The sequence below is a fragment of the Tamandua tetradactyla genome, chromosome 6 (assembly GCF_023851605.1).
Source record: "Tamandua tetradactyla isolate mTamTet1 chromosome 6, mTamTet1.pri, whole genome shotgun sequence".
Lineage (NCBI taxonomy): Eukaryota > Metazoa > Chordata > Mammalia > Pilosa > Myrmecophagidae > Tamandua > Tamandua tetradactyla.
In genome coordinates this window covers 40,311,938-40,327,388 of record NC_135332.1, presented here as the reverse complement: position 1 = coordinate 40,327,388, position 15,451 = coordinate 40,311,938, and the positions used below count along the sequence as shown (strand labels likewise).

Sequence of the window (15,451 nt, the reverse complement as noted above, 5' to 3'; positions counted from 1 at the left end):
GGTTACATGAGACACCTTTATAAATTTTATATTTACAGATATCTGCTATTGGTTCTGTTTCTCTAGAGAATGCTGACTACTAATTCAGGGATATACTGGAGTTCTCTGTATTGATTTTGTATGTTCTTGCAACTGTCCTGTAAGTTTGAAGTTATTTCAAAATAAAACCAAGAATTTGACAATTAAAATTTTAAAACCCACCAAATAGACAAGACATTTTTGAAGAAAACGTGAGCAAAAGGAACCCTGATACTCTGCTGATATACGGACTAGAATTATCCATGTACAAATGTACATGATCAAGAATGTCCATAATGGCATTCATGGTTCATAATAGCCCAAAACTAGAAACAACCATTAGCAATAGAATGAAATTATATACTCACATATCAAACAATAAATGGTCTGCTATGGTCTATATTACCAGAAAGACATCAACAGTACCACAGCAATAACAGGGGTAAATAATTGGGGGTATAGGGTTGGGGGACAAGAGTTAAAGAGAGGTTTGGATTTTCTATTTGGTGATGATGTGTTTGTTGGTTATTTTTCTCTTTGGAAGAATGAAAATTGTCTAAAATTGGGAGTGTTGGTGATTGTACAACTAAGTGGGGTGTACCGGTTTGAAAATATGTATCCCCGAAAAGCCATGTTTTAATCTTGATTCAATCTTGTGGAGGCAACCATTTCTTTTAATTCAATGCTGTAGGGCAGAAATCTTTTGGTTAGATTATCTCCACAGAGATATGACCCTTTGATTAGATGGAGATGTGACTCCTCCCATTCCAAGTGGGTTTTGATTAGTTTACTGGAATCCTTTAAAATAGGGAACTTTTTGGAGAGAGTCAGAAATGACAGAAGCTTCAGAGCTGAGAGCGCAGATGTAGATGCTTGGAACAGTTGCTTCAGAGAACAAAGACACAGATGTTTGGAGCCCAGCAGGTATCACCATGAGATATTAAGGAAGCCAGAACCTGGAGAGAGCCAAGAGGAGCCTAGAGATGAAAGCCAGCCCCAGAGAAGCAAAGTGAGAAACCCCCACAGGAACAGAGGTGGAAGGCAATGGAGCCCAGGAGCAAGGGACGAGAAGATGCCAGCCATGTGACTTCCCAGTTGACATAGGTGTTCCAGACCCATCAGCCTTTCTTGAGTGAAGGTAACCTCTTGTTGGTGCCTTAATTTGGACACTTTCACTTCCTTAGAACTGTAAACTTGTAACTTCTTAAATTTCCCTTTTTAATAGCTATTCCAGATGGAGATATGACTCTGCCATTCAGGGTGGGTCTTGATTAACTAGAGTCTTTAAAAGGGGAAACATTTTTGAGAAACCTCAGAAATGAAATGACAGACCTGACAGAGTCAACAGGAACCAAGAGGTTTGGAATGCAAAAAGAGAACACCCCCCCAGGGAAGCTGTTTGAAATTAGAAGCCAAAGGACAAGCAGACATCAGCCACGTGCCTTCCCAGCTGACGGAAGTGTTTTAGACCCACCTTTCTTGAGTCACGGTATCTTTCCCTGGATGCCTTAGTTTGGACATGTCTATTCCAGTTCTAGTTTACCATATTCTGACAGCTTACAAACTGTACATGAGCATAATGTGAGACACAATTGTTACTTTGGACATTATACATGATGCCCAATGGATAGAGGAGGGTGAAGGATACATTGAGAAGTAGAATGGTGAACTGTGGTATATACATATGATGGAAAATTATGCAGCTATAGAAAGGAACTAAATCTTGAGGCATGCAACAAGGTGAATGAAACTTGGGGATATTATGTAGTGAAAAATAAGCCAGAAACAAAAGAACAAATATTCTGTGGTCTCTTTTAGAAAGTACTTATAGGTAGAACCTGGTATCTCTCTGGAACTTTGGCTACCTGTGTAATGTCTGAGACTCAAGAGTTGGAATTCTGCAGCTCTGAAAGTCAGCATTGCTACATACAACTACTGTTAAAGTAACCAAAAAATAAATCAGAATTCAAATAGAGACAAGAATGAAGCTGATCGGGTTGGGTCTAAGGTACATCAGAATATAGGTAAGGTACATTATCTATATATAGATAAGGTACATTATCTATATTTTAGAATTTCACATGCTGTATGAGACCAAAGGAAGTAAGGTTTATTTTATCCAAAACTTAAATTTTCTGTAGGACATAATCTAACTGAACCTGTCCAGATAGCTCATTTAAAAAACCCAAAGACATGGAGCACAGAATGGGAATGAGGGCTTATGATTCTGTACTGTTTAATGTAGTACCTGGATACATTCCAGAGTGTGTTCAGCAGATAATTTAAAAGTATTGGCAAAGTACCTTCAGGGATGGGAGGAAAAATATGGAACTATTAACCTTTGCCACTGAGGAAACTGTTAATACTGTCTCAAACATTAGGGACTTTCAAGTCAACAGGCCAAGCTCTTGATCTTGAGGCTTGTTCTTGTGAAACTTATTTCTGTAGTGGAGAAGTTAAGCCTACCTATAGTTATGCCTAAAAGTTACTTCCAGAAAACCTCTTGTTGCTCAGATGTGGCCTCTCTCTCTCTCTCTAAGCCCAACTCTGCAAGCAAAATCATTACCCTCCCCGCTGTGTGGGACATGACATCCAGCATTGAAAGTCTCTTCTGGCAACATGGGACATGACTCCCAGGGATGAGCCTGACCCTGGCACAGTGGAATCGACAATGCCTTCCTGACTAGTAGGGGGAAAAGAAATGTAATAAAATAAGGTATCAGTGGCTAAGAGAGTTTAAATAGAGTTAAGAAGCTATTCTGGAGGCTACTCCTATGCAAGCTTCAGTTAGATATTGCTAATTACCACGGTTTGCCAACCCCCAACTAAAACCATTCCTGTTAACCCTACAAAAGTTTCATGCACTAAGATTACTTTCCAGAAACCTACATCTTCCAGATGGGTTCCCTAGGCCAGATAAGTCCTGAAACCCTGCGGGGCCAGCCTCTCTAAGAACATCAACTAGTTCCATCCCCCATCCCATATTATTGACACCCTTTCCAACATCAAAAGTTAGAATGCACATGGCCCAAATATCCCTAAAGATTGGGAGAAGGATCAGAGGAGAAGGAGGAATTATAACAGAGAAGATAAGATTTAACAATGAGTATGATTGCTGAGCCATTATACTGATATTTCTTTTATTCTCTAGTATCTTAGAGCAACTAGAAGGAAAGCTCTAAAATTATGGAACTAGAGCCCATAGCGAACTCTGATATCTGTTCTATAACTACTTGTTACAATGTACTTTGAAATTTATTGTTTTTTATCTATATGTTATATTTCATGATAAAAAATGTTTAAAAAACACAGTATGGAAAATATGAACATATCTGTACTGGTTTGAAATGATGTATGAACCCTAGAAAAGCTATGTTTTAATCCTAATCCCATTTTATAAAGGCAGAATAATCCTATTCAATACTGTATGTTTGAATCTGTAATCAGAACATCTCCCTGGAGGTGTGATTTAATTAAGAGTGGCTGTTAAGCTGGAATAGGTGATGACATGTCTCCACCCATTTGGGTGAGTCTTGATAAGTTTATGGAGTTCTATAAAACAGGAAACATTTTGGAGAATGAAAGAGATTCAGAGAGAGCAGAGCAGAATGACATAGCCATGAGAAACAGAGTCCACTAGCCAGCAATCTTTGGAGATGAAGAAGGAAAATGCCTCCCAGGGAGCTTCATGAAATAGGAAGCCAGGAGAAGAAGCTAGCAGATGATGCCTTGTTTGCCATGTTCCAGATGAGAGAAGAAACCTGACTGTGTTCATCATGTGCCTTCCCACTTAAGAGAGAAACCCTGAATTCCATAGGCCTTCTTGAACCAAGGTATCTTTCCCTGGATGCCTTTGATTGGACATTTCTATAGACTTGTTTTAATTGGGAAATTTTCTTGGCCTTAGAACTGTAAACTAGCAACTTATTAAATTCCCCCTTTTAAAAGACATTCCGTTTCTGGTATATTGCATTCTGGCAGCTAGCAAACTAGAACAATACTAAAAGGAAAAATAATAATAAAATAAATAAATAAGTGACCTATAGCTCTATACAATAACATGGTCAAATTTTAAAAACCAGCATTGACTGAAAAAAGCCAGACACAAATAATATTGTTTTGGTTTGTTAACCATGCTGGAATGCAATATACCAGGAATGGAATAGCTTTTAAAAAGGAAATTTAGTCACGCTGCCTGACTTTACGGCATATTATGAAGCCACAGTGGTCAAAACAGCATGGTACTGGCATAAAGATAGATATATTGACAAATGGAATCGAATAGAGTACTCAGATATAGACCCTCTCATCTATGGACAATTGATCTTTGATAAGGCAGTCAAGCCAACTCACCTGGGACAGAACAGTCTCTTCAATAAATGGTGCCTAGAGAACTGGATATCCATATATGGATCCATATGCAAAAGAATGAAAGAGGACCCATATCTCACACCCTATACAAAAGTTAACTCAAAATGGATCAAAGATCTAAACATCAGGTCTAAGACCATAAAACAGAGGAAAATGTAGGGAAATATCTTATAAATCTTATAATTGGAGGCAGTTTTATAGACCTTACACCTAAAGCAAGAGCACTGAAAAAAGAAAGAAAGAAATGGGAACTCCTCAAAATTAAACACTTCTGTGCATCAAAGAACTTCATCAAAAAAGTAAAAAGACAGCCTGCACAATGGGAGACAATATTTGGAAACGACATATCAGATAAAGGTCTAGTATCCAGAATTTATAAAGAGATTGTTCAACTCAACAACAAAAAGACAGCCAATCCAATTACATAATGGGCAAAAGACTTGAACAGACACTTCTCAGAAGAGGAAATACAAATGGCCAAAAGGCACATGAAGAGATGCTCAACGTCCCTGGCCATTAGAGAAATGCAAATCAAAACCACAATGAGATATCATCTCACACCCACCAGAATGGCCATTATCAACAAAACAGAAAATGACAGGTGCTGGAGAGGATGTGGAGAAAGAGGCACATTTATTCACTGTTGGTGGAAATGTCAAATGGTGCAACCGCTGTGGAAGGCAGTTTGGCGGTTCCTCAAAAAGCTGAATATAGAATTGCCATATGACCCAGCAATACCATTGCTAGGTATCTACTCAGAGGACTTAAGGGCAAAGACACAAACAGACATTTACACACCAGTGTTTACAGCAGCATTACTTACAATTGCAAGGAGATGGAAACAGCCAAAATGTCCATCAACAGACGACTGGCTAAACAAACTGCGGTATATACATACGATGGAATATTATGCAGCTTTAAGACACAGTAAACTTATGAAGTATGTAACAACATGGATGGACCTTGAGAACATTATGCTGAGTGAGATTAGCCAAAAACTAAAGGACAAATACTGTATGATCTCATTGATATGAACTGACATTAGTGAATAAACTTGGAATATTTTGTTCATAACAGAGACCATCAGGAGATAGAAATAGAGTAAAATATTGGGTAATTGGAGCTGAAGTGATACAGACTGTGCAACAGGACTGGATACAAAAACTCAGAAATGGACAGCACAATACTGCCTGACTGTAATAATGTTAAAACACTGAATGAAGCTGCATGTGAGAATGATAGAGGGAGGAGGGCTGGGGACATAAATGAAATCAGAAAGAAAGATAGATGTTAAAGATTGAGATGGTATAATCTAGGAATGCCTAGAGTATATAATAATAGTGAAATGTACAAGGTACAATTTAAAAAATGTTTTGGCATGAGGAAGAACAAAGGAATGTCATTATTGCAGGGTACTGAAAATAGATGGTAATTAATATTTTAAAATGTCACCTTCTGTGTGAGACTAAAGCAAAAAATATTAGTTACAAAATTTATATTTTGACTAGTGCATTTCCAAATATAACTTATGTAGATAGTTTGATTGAACACCATAAGTACTTGGAATCTCAGGTAGGACATGAGATTTTGCTGGTTTGTCCAGAGTGATGCCCCGATGAATCCCAGAGTGATTCGATCAGTGAGTGGAAAAGTATCTGCAAAGCCCCCTTCAGGGAGTGGTGAGAACGGGGAGAAATTCAACTTCCCCAAGTTGAATTCTTGATATTCTCACAAGCAGTGTGGACAACCAAAGCTATAGGCAGAGCCCCCAGTCTTGGTGTTTGTTCATATGAAACTTAACCCCGCAAAGGATAGGTCAAGCCTACGTAAAATTTAGGCCTAAGAGTCACCCCCAAGAGAGCCTCTTTTGTTGCTCAGATGTGGCCCCTCTCTCCAGCCAACACAATGAGCAGTCTCACCACCCTACCCCTGTCTACGTGGGCCATGACTCCCAGGGGTGTGGTCCTTCCTGGCAACGTGGGACAGAGATCTTGGAATTGAATGGAGTCTCAGCATCAAGGGATTGAGAAAAACCCTAGAATGAGCTGTGATTTAGCACCAAGGGATTGAGAAAACCTTCTTGACCAAAAAGGGGAAGAGGGAAATGAGACAAAGTGTCAATGGCTGAGAGATTCCAAACAGAGTTGATAGGTTATCCTGGAGGTTATTCTTATGCATCAAGTAGATATCATCTTGTTACTCAAGATGTAATGGAGAGGCTGGAGGGAACTGCCTGAAAATGTAGAGCTGTGTTCCAGTAGCCATGTTTCTTGAGGAGGATTGACTAATGATACAGCTGTCACAATGTGACTGTGTGATTGTGAAAACCTTGTGTCTGATGCTCCTTTTATCTACCTTGTCAACAAAGGAGTAGAACATATGGAATAAAAATAAATAATAGGGGGAACAAATGCTAAAATAAATTTAATTTAAATGCTAGTGATCAATGAAAGCAAGGGGTAAGGGGTATGGTAGGTATAATCTTTTTTTTTTCCTTTCCTGAGTTCGTTTTATTTCTTTCTATTGTCTTTTTATTTCTTTTTCTGAATTAATGCAAATGTTCTAAGAAATGATGAATATGCAAATAAGTTATGATATTGTGAATTACTGATATGTATGTTTTATTTTGTTTATTTTTTAAATTAATAAATAAATTTTTTTTAAAAAAAGAAAATTTATTAAGCTGCAGTTTTATAATTCTAAGACCATAGACATGTCCAAATTAAGGCATCCAGGGAAAGATACCATGACTCAAGAAAGGTGGGTCCAAAACACTTCTGTCAGCTGGGATGGCACGTGGTTGATGTCTGCTTGTCCTTTGGCTTCTAATTTCAAACAGCTTCCTGGGGGGCGTTCTCTTTTTGCATTCCAAACCTCTTGGTTCCTGTTGACTCTGTCAGGTCTGTCATTTCATTTCTGAGGTTTCTCAAAAATATTTCCCCCTTTAAAGACTCTTGTAAGTTAATCAAGACCCACCCTGAATAGCAGAGTCATATCTTCATACAATCAAAAGGTAACACCCACAATTCGGTGTGTCATAACTCCATGGAAACAATCCAATCAATGTTTATACTCTAAGCAGTAGGTCTTCCCCCACAAGACCAGGCCAGGAAAGAAAACATGGCTTTTCTGGGGTACATAACAATTTCAAACCAGCACAAGTATATACTTATGAGTTAACAGGGGTGGGAGGCCTGGAGTAGAGGGAGTTGTTGTTTAATGGGTGTAGTTTCTGTTTGAGGAAAGGAAAAAATTGGGGCAATGATTATAGGTGATGGTAGCAAAATATTGTGAATATAATTAAGTGTACAATTAGAATTGTATACTTGAAAGTGGTTAAAATGGGAAATTTAAAAAAATTATTTATTTTTTATTGATATATATTCACATACCATTTAATCATCCAAAGTATATAATCAGTGGTTCACAATATCACCATAGAGCTGTGAATTTATCATCATAATCAACTTTTTTGTGAAAAATAACATATACATAAAAGTAATAAATTTCAAAGCATATCACAATTAGTTGTAGAACAGATTTCAGAGATTGGTATGGGTTACAATTCCACCATTTTAGGTTTTTCTTCTAGCTGCTCTAAGATACTGGAGATTAAAAGAAAGAGCAATATAATGATTCAAAAATCATACTCATTTGTTAAACCCCACCTTCTCTGTATAACTCCACCATCACCTTTGATTTTTCTCCCACTCTTTAGGGGTATTTGGGCTATGGCCATTCTAACTTTTTCATGTAGGAAGGGGCTGTCGGTAATAGGGGGATGGAATGAGTTCATGTTCTGGAAAGGTTGACCCCACTGCATTTCATTTCTTGTCCAGGAGTCCATCTGGAGGTTGTAGGTAAAATGGGAAATTTTGAGTTGTATATGTCATTACAATGAAAACTCAAAAAAAAAAAAAAAAAAAAGAAATTGAAAAATAAAAAATATTGTATGACCTATTTATGTAGAGTTCAAAAACAAGGAAAAAATTACCCATAGCATTTAGTAATTCATCCTTTAGAGAGTGAAAGCAAGGGCATATTTCTTTTTTTTTTTTAAACACTGGATGGAAAGTGTTTTATTTCACGGAAATACAGAAGGCAGTGATATAGGAGGGAAAGGAATCACTGCGCATTTCAGGCACATGGGTACTTAGCTCTACCTTCCAACTGCGAGCATGAGTGGGAATCTCATTATTTAAGGAAAGACCCAATAAGCATAAAACTAAAGTTCACTGCGGACTGGGCTCTTTTTTGTTCTAGAATTGTGAGACAGCCAGCGGCAAATATCCCTTGAGGATCCCTGGCAGCAGTTAAATTGTTTTATTTACCAGATGACCAGGAATCATACCCTAGTTTGGCTGCAACCATGTCTTCCACTGCCAGGCCCAAAGACTTGGACACTATGTTCTCACACTGGGCTGACTTCACACCCTTGGCCACTTCTCCCCTGACAACAGGACGTCCCCACACTTCTTCATGGCAGCCTCCCGGGAATCCATATACAGCCCTGCTTGCTTCATGAGCTGGGGGTCCAGTTCTCTCCAGTCAGCCTGCTGGTTCCCACGGCATGGATATGAGCCCCTGGCTTCACTCGTTTACCAAACAAAATGGGCTCCGTTGCCATGGTGACTGGGATGCGCATACCTGCACCTATCACAGCCTCCCAGACTGATGAGCAGACCTGTACCTCTCCTTGGGCCGTGTTCGCAAACTTCTCTGCATGTTCCTTGGTGCGGTTCCATAGCCTCATCTCCTTAAAGGAGAACTGCTCCATGAAGACCTCATAACACCAGCTCCAGCGATGCACAACACTTCACAGTTGAGGGGTTTAAAAAACTTGGTGGCAGTGGCAGATACTGCAGCCGTTCTCTTTGCGGTTATGGCATTCCCATCCATGACCACCAGCAGGGAGCCACTGCTGGATTCAAAGAGAAGGGCATATTTCTTGTAATAAGCAGTCAGTGGTTACTTCTTAGAGGAAGAGGTTGTGTTAGGGGAGATAGGCAGGCAGGGCTTCTTGGACACTTATAATGACTATTTCTTTGGTGGCTACATGAGTAATGTATTTTATGTATTTTTCTATATGTGTTATATATATTTCCAGTAAAATGATTAAATGGGAAAAACCAATAGTTTTCATTAGTCTTTATTGAAAACATAACTAGGTGCATCTTGGTTTATTTTCTCTGCTTATCTTTCAGTCTCAAAATAGCCACTGGAAGGATATAAAAGCAGTAGTTTAATGAAGCCATAACATTTACAGAGTCCTCAGATGGGTGCAATATAAAATCTGTCATAACAATTAGTACAAGATGCAAGGTAGAATACATTTTAATACTAGTAGAGTGGCAGCTTTGCAAATGTTTATAAGATTTTAACAGCATTTTTCTTATGAACCTTTATATCACAAAAATGATCAGATCATTTAAATTAAATTAATACAGTACATGGTGGTTTATGAATATTATAAGTACCCCAGAAAATATTTTTCTCTTACAAATACTCAGTTACTTTATTCTCAGTTATCATTTCCTTTATTCTTGCATAATATAAATGTAGCTAGCAGGAAAAAAAAACAAAAAACTTTTACTAGAAGCAGATATGTCTCTTAATTGCACTAACTGTTTAATTTTCATTCATAAATGTGTTGTAAACATATATGTGGGTCTCATAAACAGGATTGCCAGTTAGTTGCTAAACATTGTACCCAGGTCTGCTTTACAGCTCGGTGACTTTCCAACACTTTATCTGGCATCTCAAAGCAATATTTATCATGGAAATGTAAATTTTTTTTCAAAATTGCTAAAATAACTTTTTAGACTAAGCAAACCTGAGGATATTTCAAAGATATCATCTATGTAGTTACTTCTTGTCAGGCTAGAAAGTTCAGTGATAATCTGAAACCCCTTGTTTCCTATTCATGAGGAGATGCTATCCTTATTCTTGAAACTGCAAAGGAAGATCTAGCATCAAAGCTAACCCTGTATGTTTAATCACACACACGGTAATAAGAATTCCCCTTTCTCTACAATACTTAGCAAATACAGGATAGGGATTCTGGCTAAAGTTACAGTAGTGTCCACTGTCAAGCAGACATGTGGGACAAACTGGGGGCTCCCAGAAATGCTTGGCAACTTTGTAGAAGACTGGGTGATAGAGTTGCCAGATAAAGCAGATGCCCAATTAGATTTGAATTTCAGATAAACAACAAATAATTTTGTATTTTAAAGATTTCCCTTGCTATATTTGGGACATATTTATATTAACATTTTTCTTGTTGTTTATCTGAACTTCACACTTAATTGGGCATTATGTATTTTTGTTTGCTAAACCTGGCAACCCTAGACTGGCAGGAAAGAATACAATCTAGGGAGGTGTACATTTTTACTGTTATTGAATCCACAGGGTGGTAAAGACAGGGAAACAAGGTTCCCACAGAGAACCCATTTTGGACCTCAGGGATCCTTGGCCAGGCATGGTGGAAGATAAAATTCATGTTGAACTCTTCATGAAATTTATATGTAGCTGCATGAATGTGGAATGGCAGGTATAGTATAAATGTAAGGAATATTTCAGACCATCAGTGAGCCAGATAGAATTACCTACCTGAGAAGCTAGAAATGATATATTCCATTTTTTTAAGTCACATTGGTTCTTTTGTTTCACAATCTTTTGAAAAATAGTTGTATTTGGGTGGGGGATGGAATTATCTCTTAATTGTTTGTAGTAAGCATATATGAAATCTAGACGGTCTTAATCAAGTATGTAGCATTTAATGAATAGATGAGCCTTATAGGTTAAAAATTTTTCTTTTCAGTTACTCAAGAAGAACCATTACAGAGTGAAGATCATTAGACAGGGCAGATACCTTCCTCCACTGACTACTCCCAGTATAAACAGGAACCAGGCTGTTTTCATAATGTCATAGCTACACCAAAACTGCTTATGGAGTTAAATCTGAAAAGCCTCTCCAATATAAATTGGGTAATATCTTTGGAGATTGTATTTTCCCATCTGGTTCTCTTATTGATCATGCAAACTAAAACACATCTAAACACTTGATCCAATATTATGCAAGAACGCCATACACCTCTAGTTCTTCAAATGGAGTTATATAGTAATATAATTATTTATGCATACCCAACTACATACAAAATGGATTTAGGGTGATTTTATCTGTATATTTTTTGATATAGATCTAGGCAAAGTTGACATCAGTTTTGTTCATCGAAGCTGCTTGAAGAAAGTGGCAGAGTTTGAGTTGGACTTCTTGGGTGAGCCAGCTGTGAAAAAAAAAGTTCCAATTAGAATGTAATTATTTCTATGGCCAGTACAGTTCTCCTTCTTTCTCACTAATAGGACCCAGATTTGTTCAGGGTAACAGTCTGTCCAAATCCTAAAATTCACATTTCTTAACTTCTCTGATGTATGCAAAATTCCTAGATAGGGCTTCTTTATAGGGGTGGGGGTGGGAGGTGGCCTAGCTAGCACAAACTTTTGCCTTTTGCCCTTTGCCCTTCCCCTATTCTTGCTTGGGAAGTGGACACGAGGCTTCATAAAGTATAGCCATCTTGACTCTGAGGATAAAAGCCATAAATTAAGCATGGAACTGAAGTGATAGACGCTGATGACACGGTGAAGCTGCTATACCAGTCATGGGGTGCCTACTTCCCAAGGGGATATTTAGGTAAGAAAAATAAGCCCTATTCCAATGTGGACAGGATCTGTTACCTGTAGCCAAATGCAAAACTTAGCTCATAGAGTTACACAAGAATTCAAGGAGAGGAAACCTAAGGACTGGATTGGAAAATTCAGTCAATATCCAACAACAGTTTTTACCAGACAGCCTCTTAGTAAGGGGGAGCACAAAACATATAGCTTAGGTCTTATCTGTGACTTATGTTGTTCAATATATCAGTTTGCTACTTATTGTATTTTCATCATGTGCATAGTACCCAACCCAGTGCTCCAGTTATAGGATGGGGTAGGGACAACAAGGATCCTGGAGCTGAACAAAGGAGGGGGCTTAGTCCCTCAGTGAGGCCTCTGCCCTCTGGCCTGCCCTTCACAATTTTTGGTATCATCAAGGAATGTGATCAGAGAGTCAATCTACAACTATTATTGGATGTTTCAAGAGGTGGAAGGAGGCACCTGGCTACAATTCCAAAGAAGACTGTGCAGGGCCCAGGAAGACCAAATTGATTGGTAGGAGGAAAACCAAACTGTCAGGGTGGACAATGTTGGTATAGTAGACCATCATGGGGACAGTGAATAAATGGTAGAGGCTGCGGTGTTCCTTCTGCTACCAGAGGGAAAAGAGAATGTAAGCTTCATTGCCAAAGAAGTCAGCAGCCCTCTGTGTCAGAAGTCTAGCAGAGGTGCTGGTCTGATGCTTGAAGCCATCAGGAAGATGACTGAAAGTTCAGAAGAAATCATACCAGAACCAACTGAAACACTGGATTTTGGTGTGTGGATCATACATGCAATCCACAAAGAAGAAAGCTGCCAAGACCTTTTCCTACAGGCCCTGCAGGGTCTCACTGCTATCTACATCTCTATCCTTGCCTTTCAGTATCAGGCTCACTCTCTAAGTTACAACCTCACTGGCTGCTGTATAGTTGCCAGGATAGGCCAAGACCCTATAGGGGTCCCACAATGGGACTCTTGCACATGTTCTTTTTCCTAGAACTTTCTACTCCCTGACATCTATGGTGGGCCTACATCTACACCCCACTTCCCAGTTAATGCCTATTCATCTTTCACCTCTTACCTCAAGTACCATCACTTCTGAAGGGAATCCTTCCTAGACCATCCAGGCTAGGTCAAGTTCCCACAGAACCTTGCTCCTTTCCTTCACAGCACTCACTGCAGTGTGAGGTTATACAAATACCTGATCAATGTCTGTCTTCTTCACTAGACTGAAAGCTCTAAAACAGTGGATCTGCGTCTGCTTTTCCTTAGCACAGCATCCCTGATCCTCTACCACAGTATCCGGCATATGCTTAATAAATACCCATTAAAAGAATTAATAAGTCAAACATTCTTTGTTAAAGTGGAGATGACAATCTGAGCTATTCATAAAAATTTATATAGCCTAAATTATGAAAGCATTTAACAAAGTATACAGGCACTTTGAAAAAGTATTACTATTATTAAGAAATCTGCTTTAGATTATGATTTCAAATAAATGATTGTGAAGTAAAGGAAGCAAACCATCACTTCTAAAGGCTTACCTGGAACTTTCTCCTTAACGCTTGGGTCATTACTGGGGTCAGTCCAGTACCTGTTTCCATATTTTCTTTATTGGTAAGAGGGGTTCCACCTGGGCTCCTGCAAAGGCATCGAAAACATTAGTAGCTGTGTTTTGTGCCAACTTTTCAAATGTATCAGAAAGCATACGGATAATAGAGTATGTTACCTCTCTACGTTGACTTTTCTAAGTAGTCTCCGCAAATCTATCTGGCTTTTACCAGGGGTACTGAGAAAGTAAAGATATGAGAATTAGAGCCTGCCAGATTTTGTCACTTTTCCCTGAGAAAACAGTCACTTCTACAGGGAACTTCCTAGAAAGTAGTTCTATTCATTACATTAAAAATAGCAGAAGAGGGGTGCATAGGTAGTTGTGGTAGAATTCTCGCCTGCCATGCAGGAGACCCAGGTTTGATTCCCAGCCCATGCACCAAAAAACAAAACAAAACATATATGTATGTGAAGATGCTGATGGGAATATAAAATGTATAATAACTAATAACTAATACTTCTTGACCTAGTAATTACATGTGTAAGAGTCCACTCTAGGGAAAAACTCAGCTATACACACAGATGATTGACAAGAATGTTCATTGAAGAGTTACAGAAATAAAAATTCATGACCCTAAACATCTCAACATCTCAAACAGGTTGAGATGTAAACAGGTTGTTGTAAAATGTTACTAAATTTACAACAATAGACTACATATATTGAAGAAGTCAAAATGATGTTTTAAAATAATTTTTAATAACATGAGAAAAACTTTATGACACATTAAACGGGGAAAACTCATAAGTATCTACAATATCATTACACACTCACACATACACACCATTTCCCATAATTTTTTTATTCCAAGGCATGCTAATTTCATATTTTATTATTTTTTTAAATTAGGATTTAAAAAAAATTCTTGATAGTATTTCTCTTACCCCCAAATCTATTATTAAGTCAATAGTGTATCTTATAATAGATAGTGCCTTGAAATAGATGCAATGGAGTATACAGCTAGGAAAAAGTTAGAATGCTAAATGACAATTTGTTAAGTGGTTATCTCTAATGATAGGATTATTTTGATGATTTTTATTTTCTCTAGATTTCAGATTTTCTACAATATACAATATATATAACCTTAAAGTCATAACTAGGCAAAACTTTATTTTTTTAAATAGCAGTAGAGCATAATATGGTGCCGTGCCTTACATTAAGACATTTGTAACTCGAGCTGATAACACTTTGGAGTTAGGTTTCAAGGTAACACGTTGTAGATCAGAGATGGTAACTAGAGGATTTGGTGCCTTCGGTGATGGTACAAGCTTTAATTGCAAAATAAAACATTATTAAAAATACATTTTTAAATATCATTCCAAACTTAAGGATGCTGGAAAAAAAGAGACGAAAGAGATGATGACAAACACAGTATATGATCCTGGACTAAACCTAATAACTGAGGAAAAAATGCCCCAAAAGGACATTATTGGGACAATTGCAAAAAATGGAACACAGACCTTATGCTTTATATCAATGTTAAATTTCTTGAATCTGATAACTGTGCTTACTGAGGTTACATAAATAAATATCCTTGTTCTTATGAAATATACATGGAAGTATTAAGTATTCAGGGGGAACACGATGTATTCAACCTACTTTCAAATGTTTAGGAAACAGAGAAAGATAGAAAGAATGATATAGCAAATGTGGCAAAATGTTAAAAGTTTGTATTTCTGGGTAGGGGAAGTATTGGAGTTCTCTGTATTGGTTTTGTGTTAATTTTGCAACTGTCTTGTAACTTTGAATTATCTCAAAATA

At 37.8% G+C, this 15,451-nt stretch overlaps 2 protein-coding genes and 1 pseudogene across 12 annotated transcripts in view; 1 reads left to right on the top strand and 2 right to left on the bottom strand.

Annotated features, from left to right (window-relative positions):
• The window catches only part of TRIM37 (tripartite motif containing 37), a 371,934-nt gene that overhangs the window by 16,157 nt on the left and 340,326 nt on the right, over window positions 1-15,451 (top strand). The window lies entirely within an intron of this gene.
• On the bottom strand, window positions 8,713-9,354 carry LOC143687729 (ketimine reductase mu-crystallin pseudogene; annotated as a pseudogene).
• Window positions 9,541-15,451, bottom strand: part of PRR11 (proline rich 11) — a 35,024-nt gene continuing 29,113 nt past the window's right edge. For both annotated transcript variants that reach the window (XM_077164969.1, XM_077164970.1), the window contains 4 exons: window positions 14,846-14,958; window positions 13,811-13,870; window positions 13,626-13,722; window positions 9,541-11,675 (listed from right to left, as the gene is read on the bottom strand). In XM_077164969.1, the coding sequence (XP_077021084.1) occupies window positions 11,607-11,675; window positions 13,626-13,722; window positions 13,811-13,870; window positions 14,846-14,958 (339 nt within the window). In that variant the 3' untranslated portion in view covers window positions 9,541-11,606. The remainder of the gene's footprint in view (window positions 11,676-13,625; window positions 13,723-13,810; window positions 13,871-14,845; window positions 14,959-15,451) is intronic.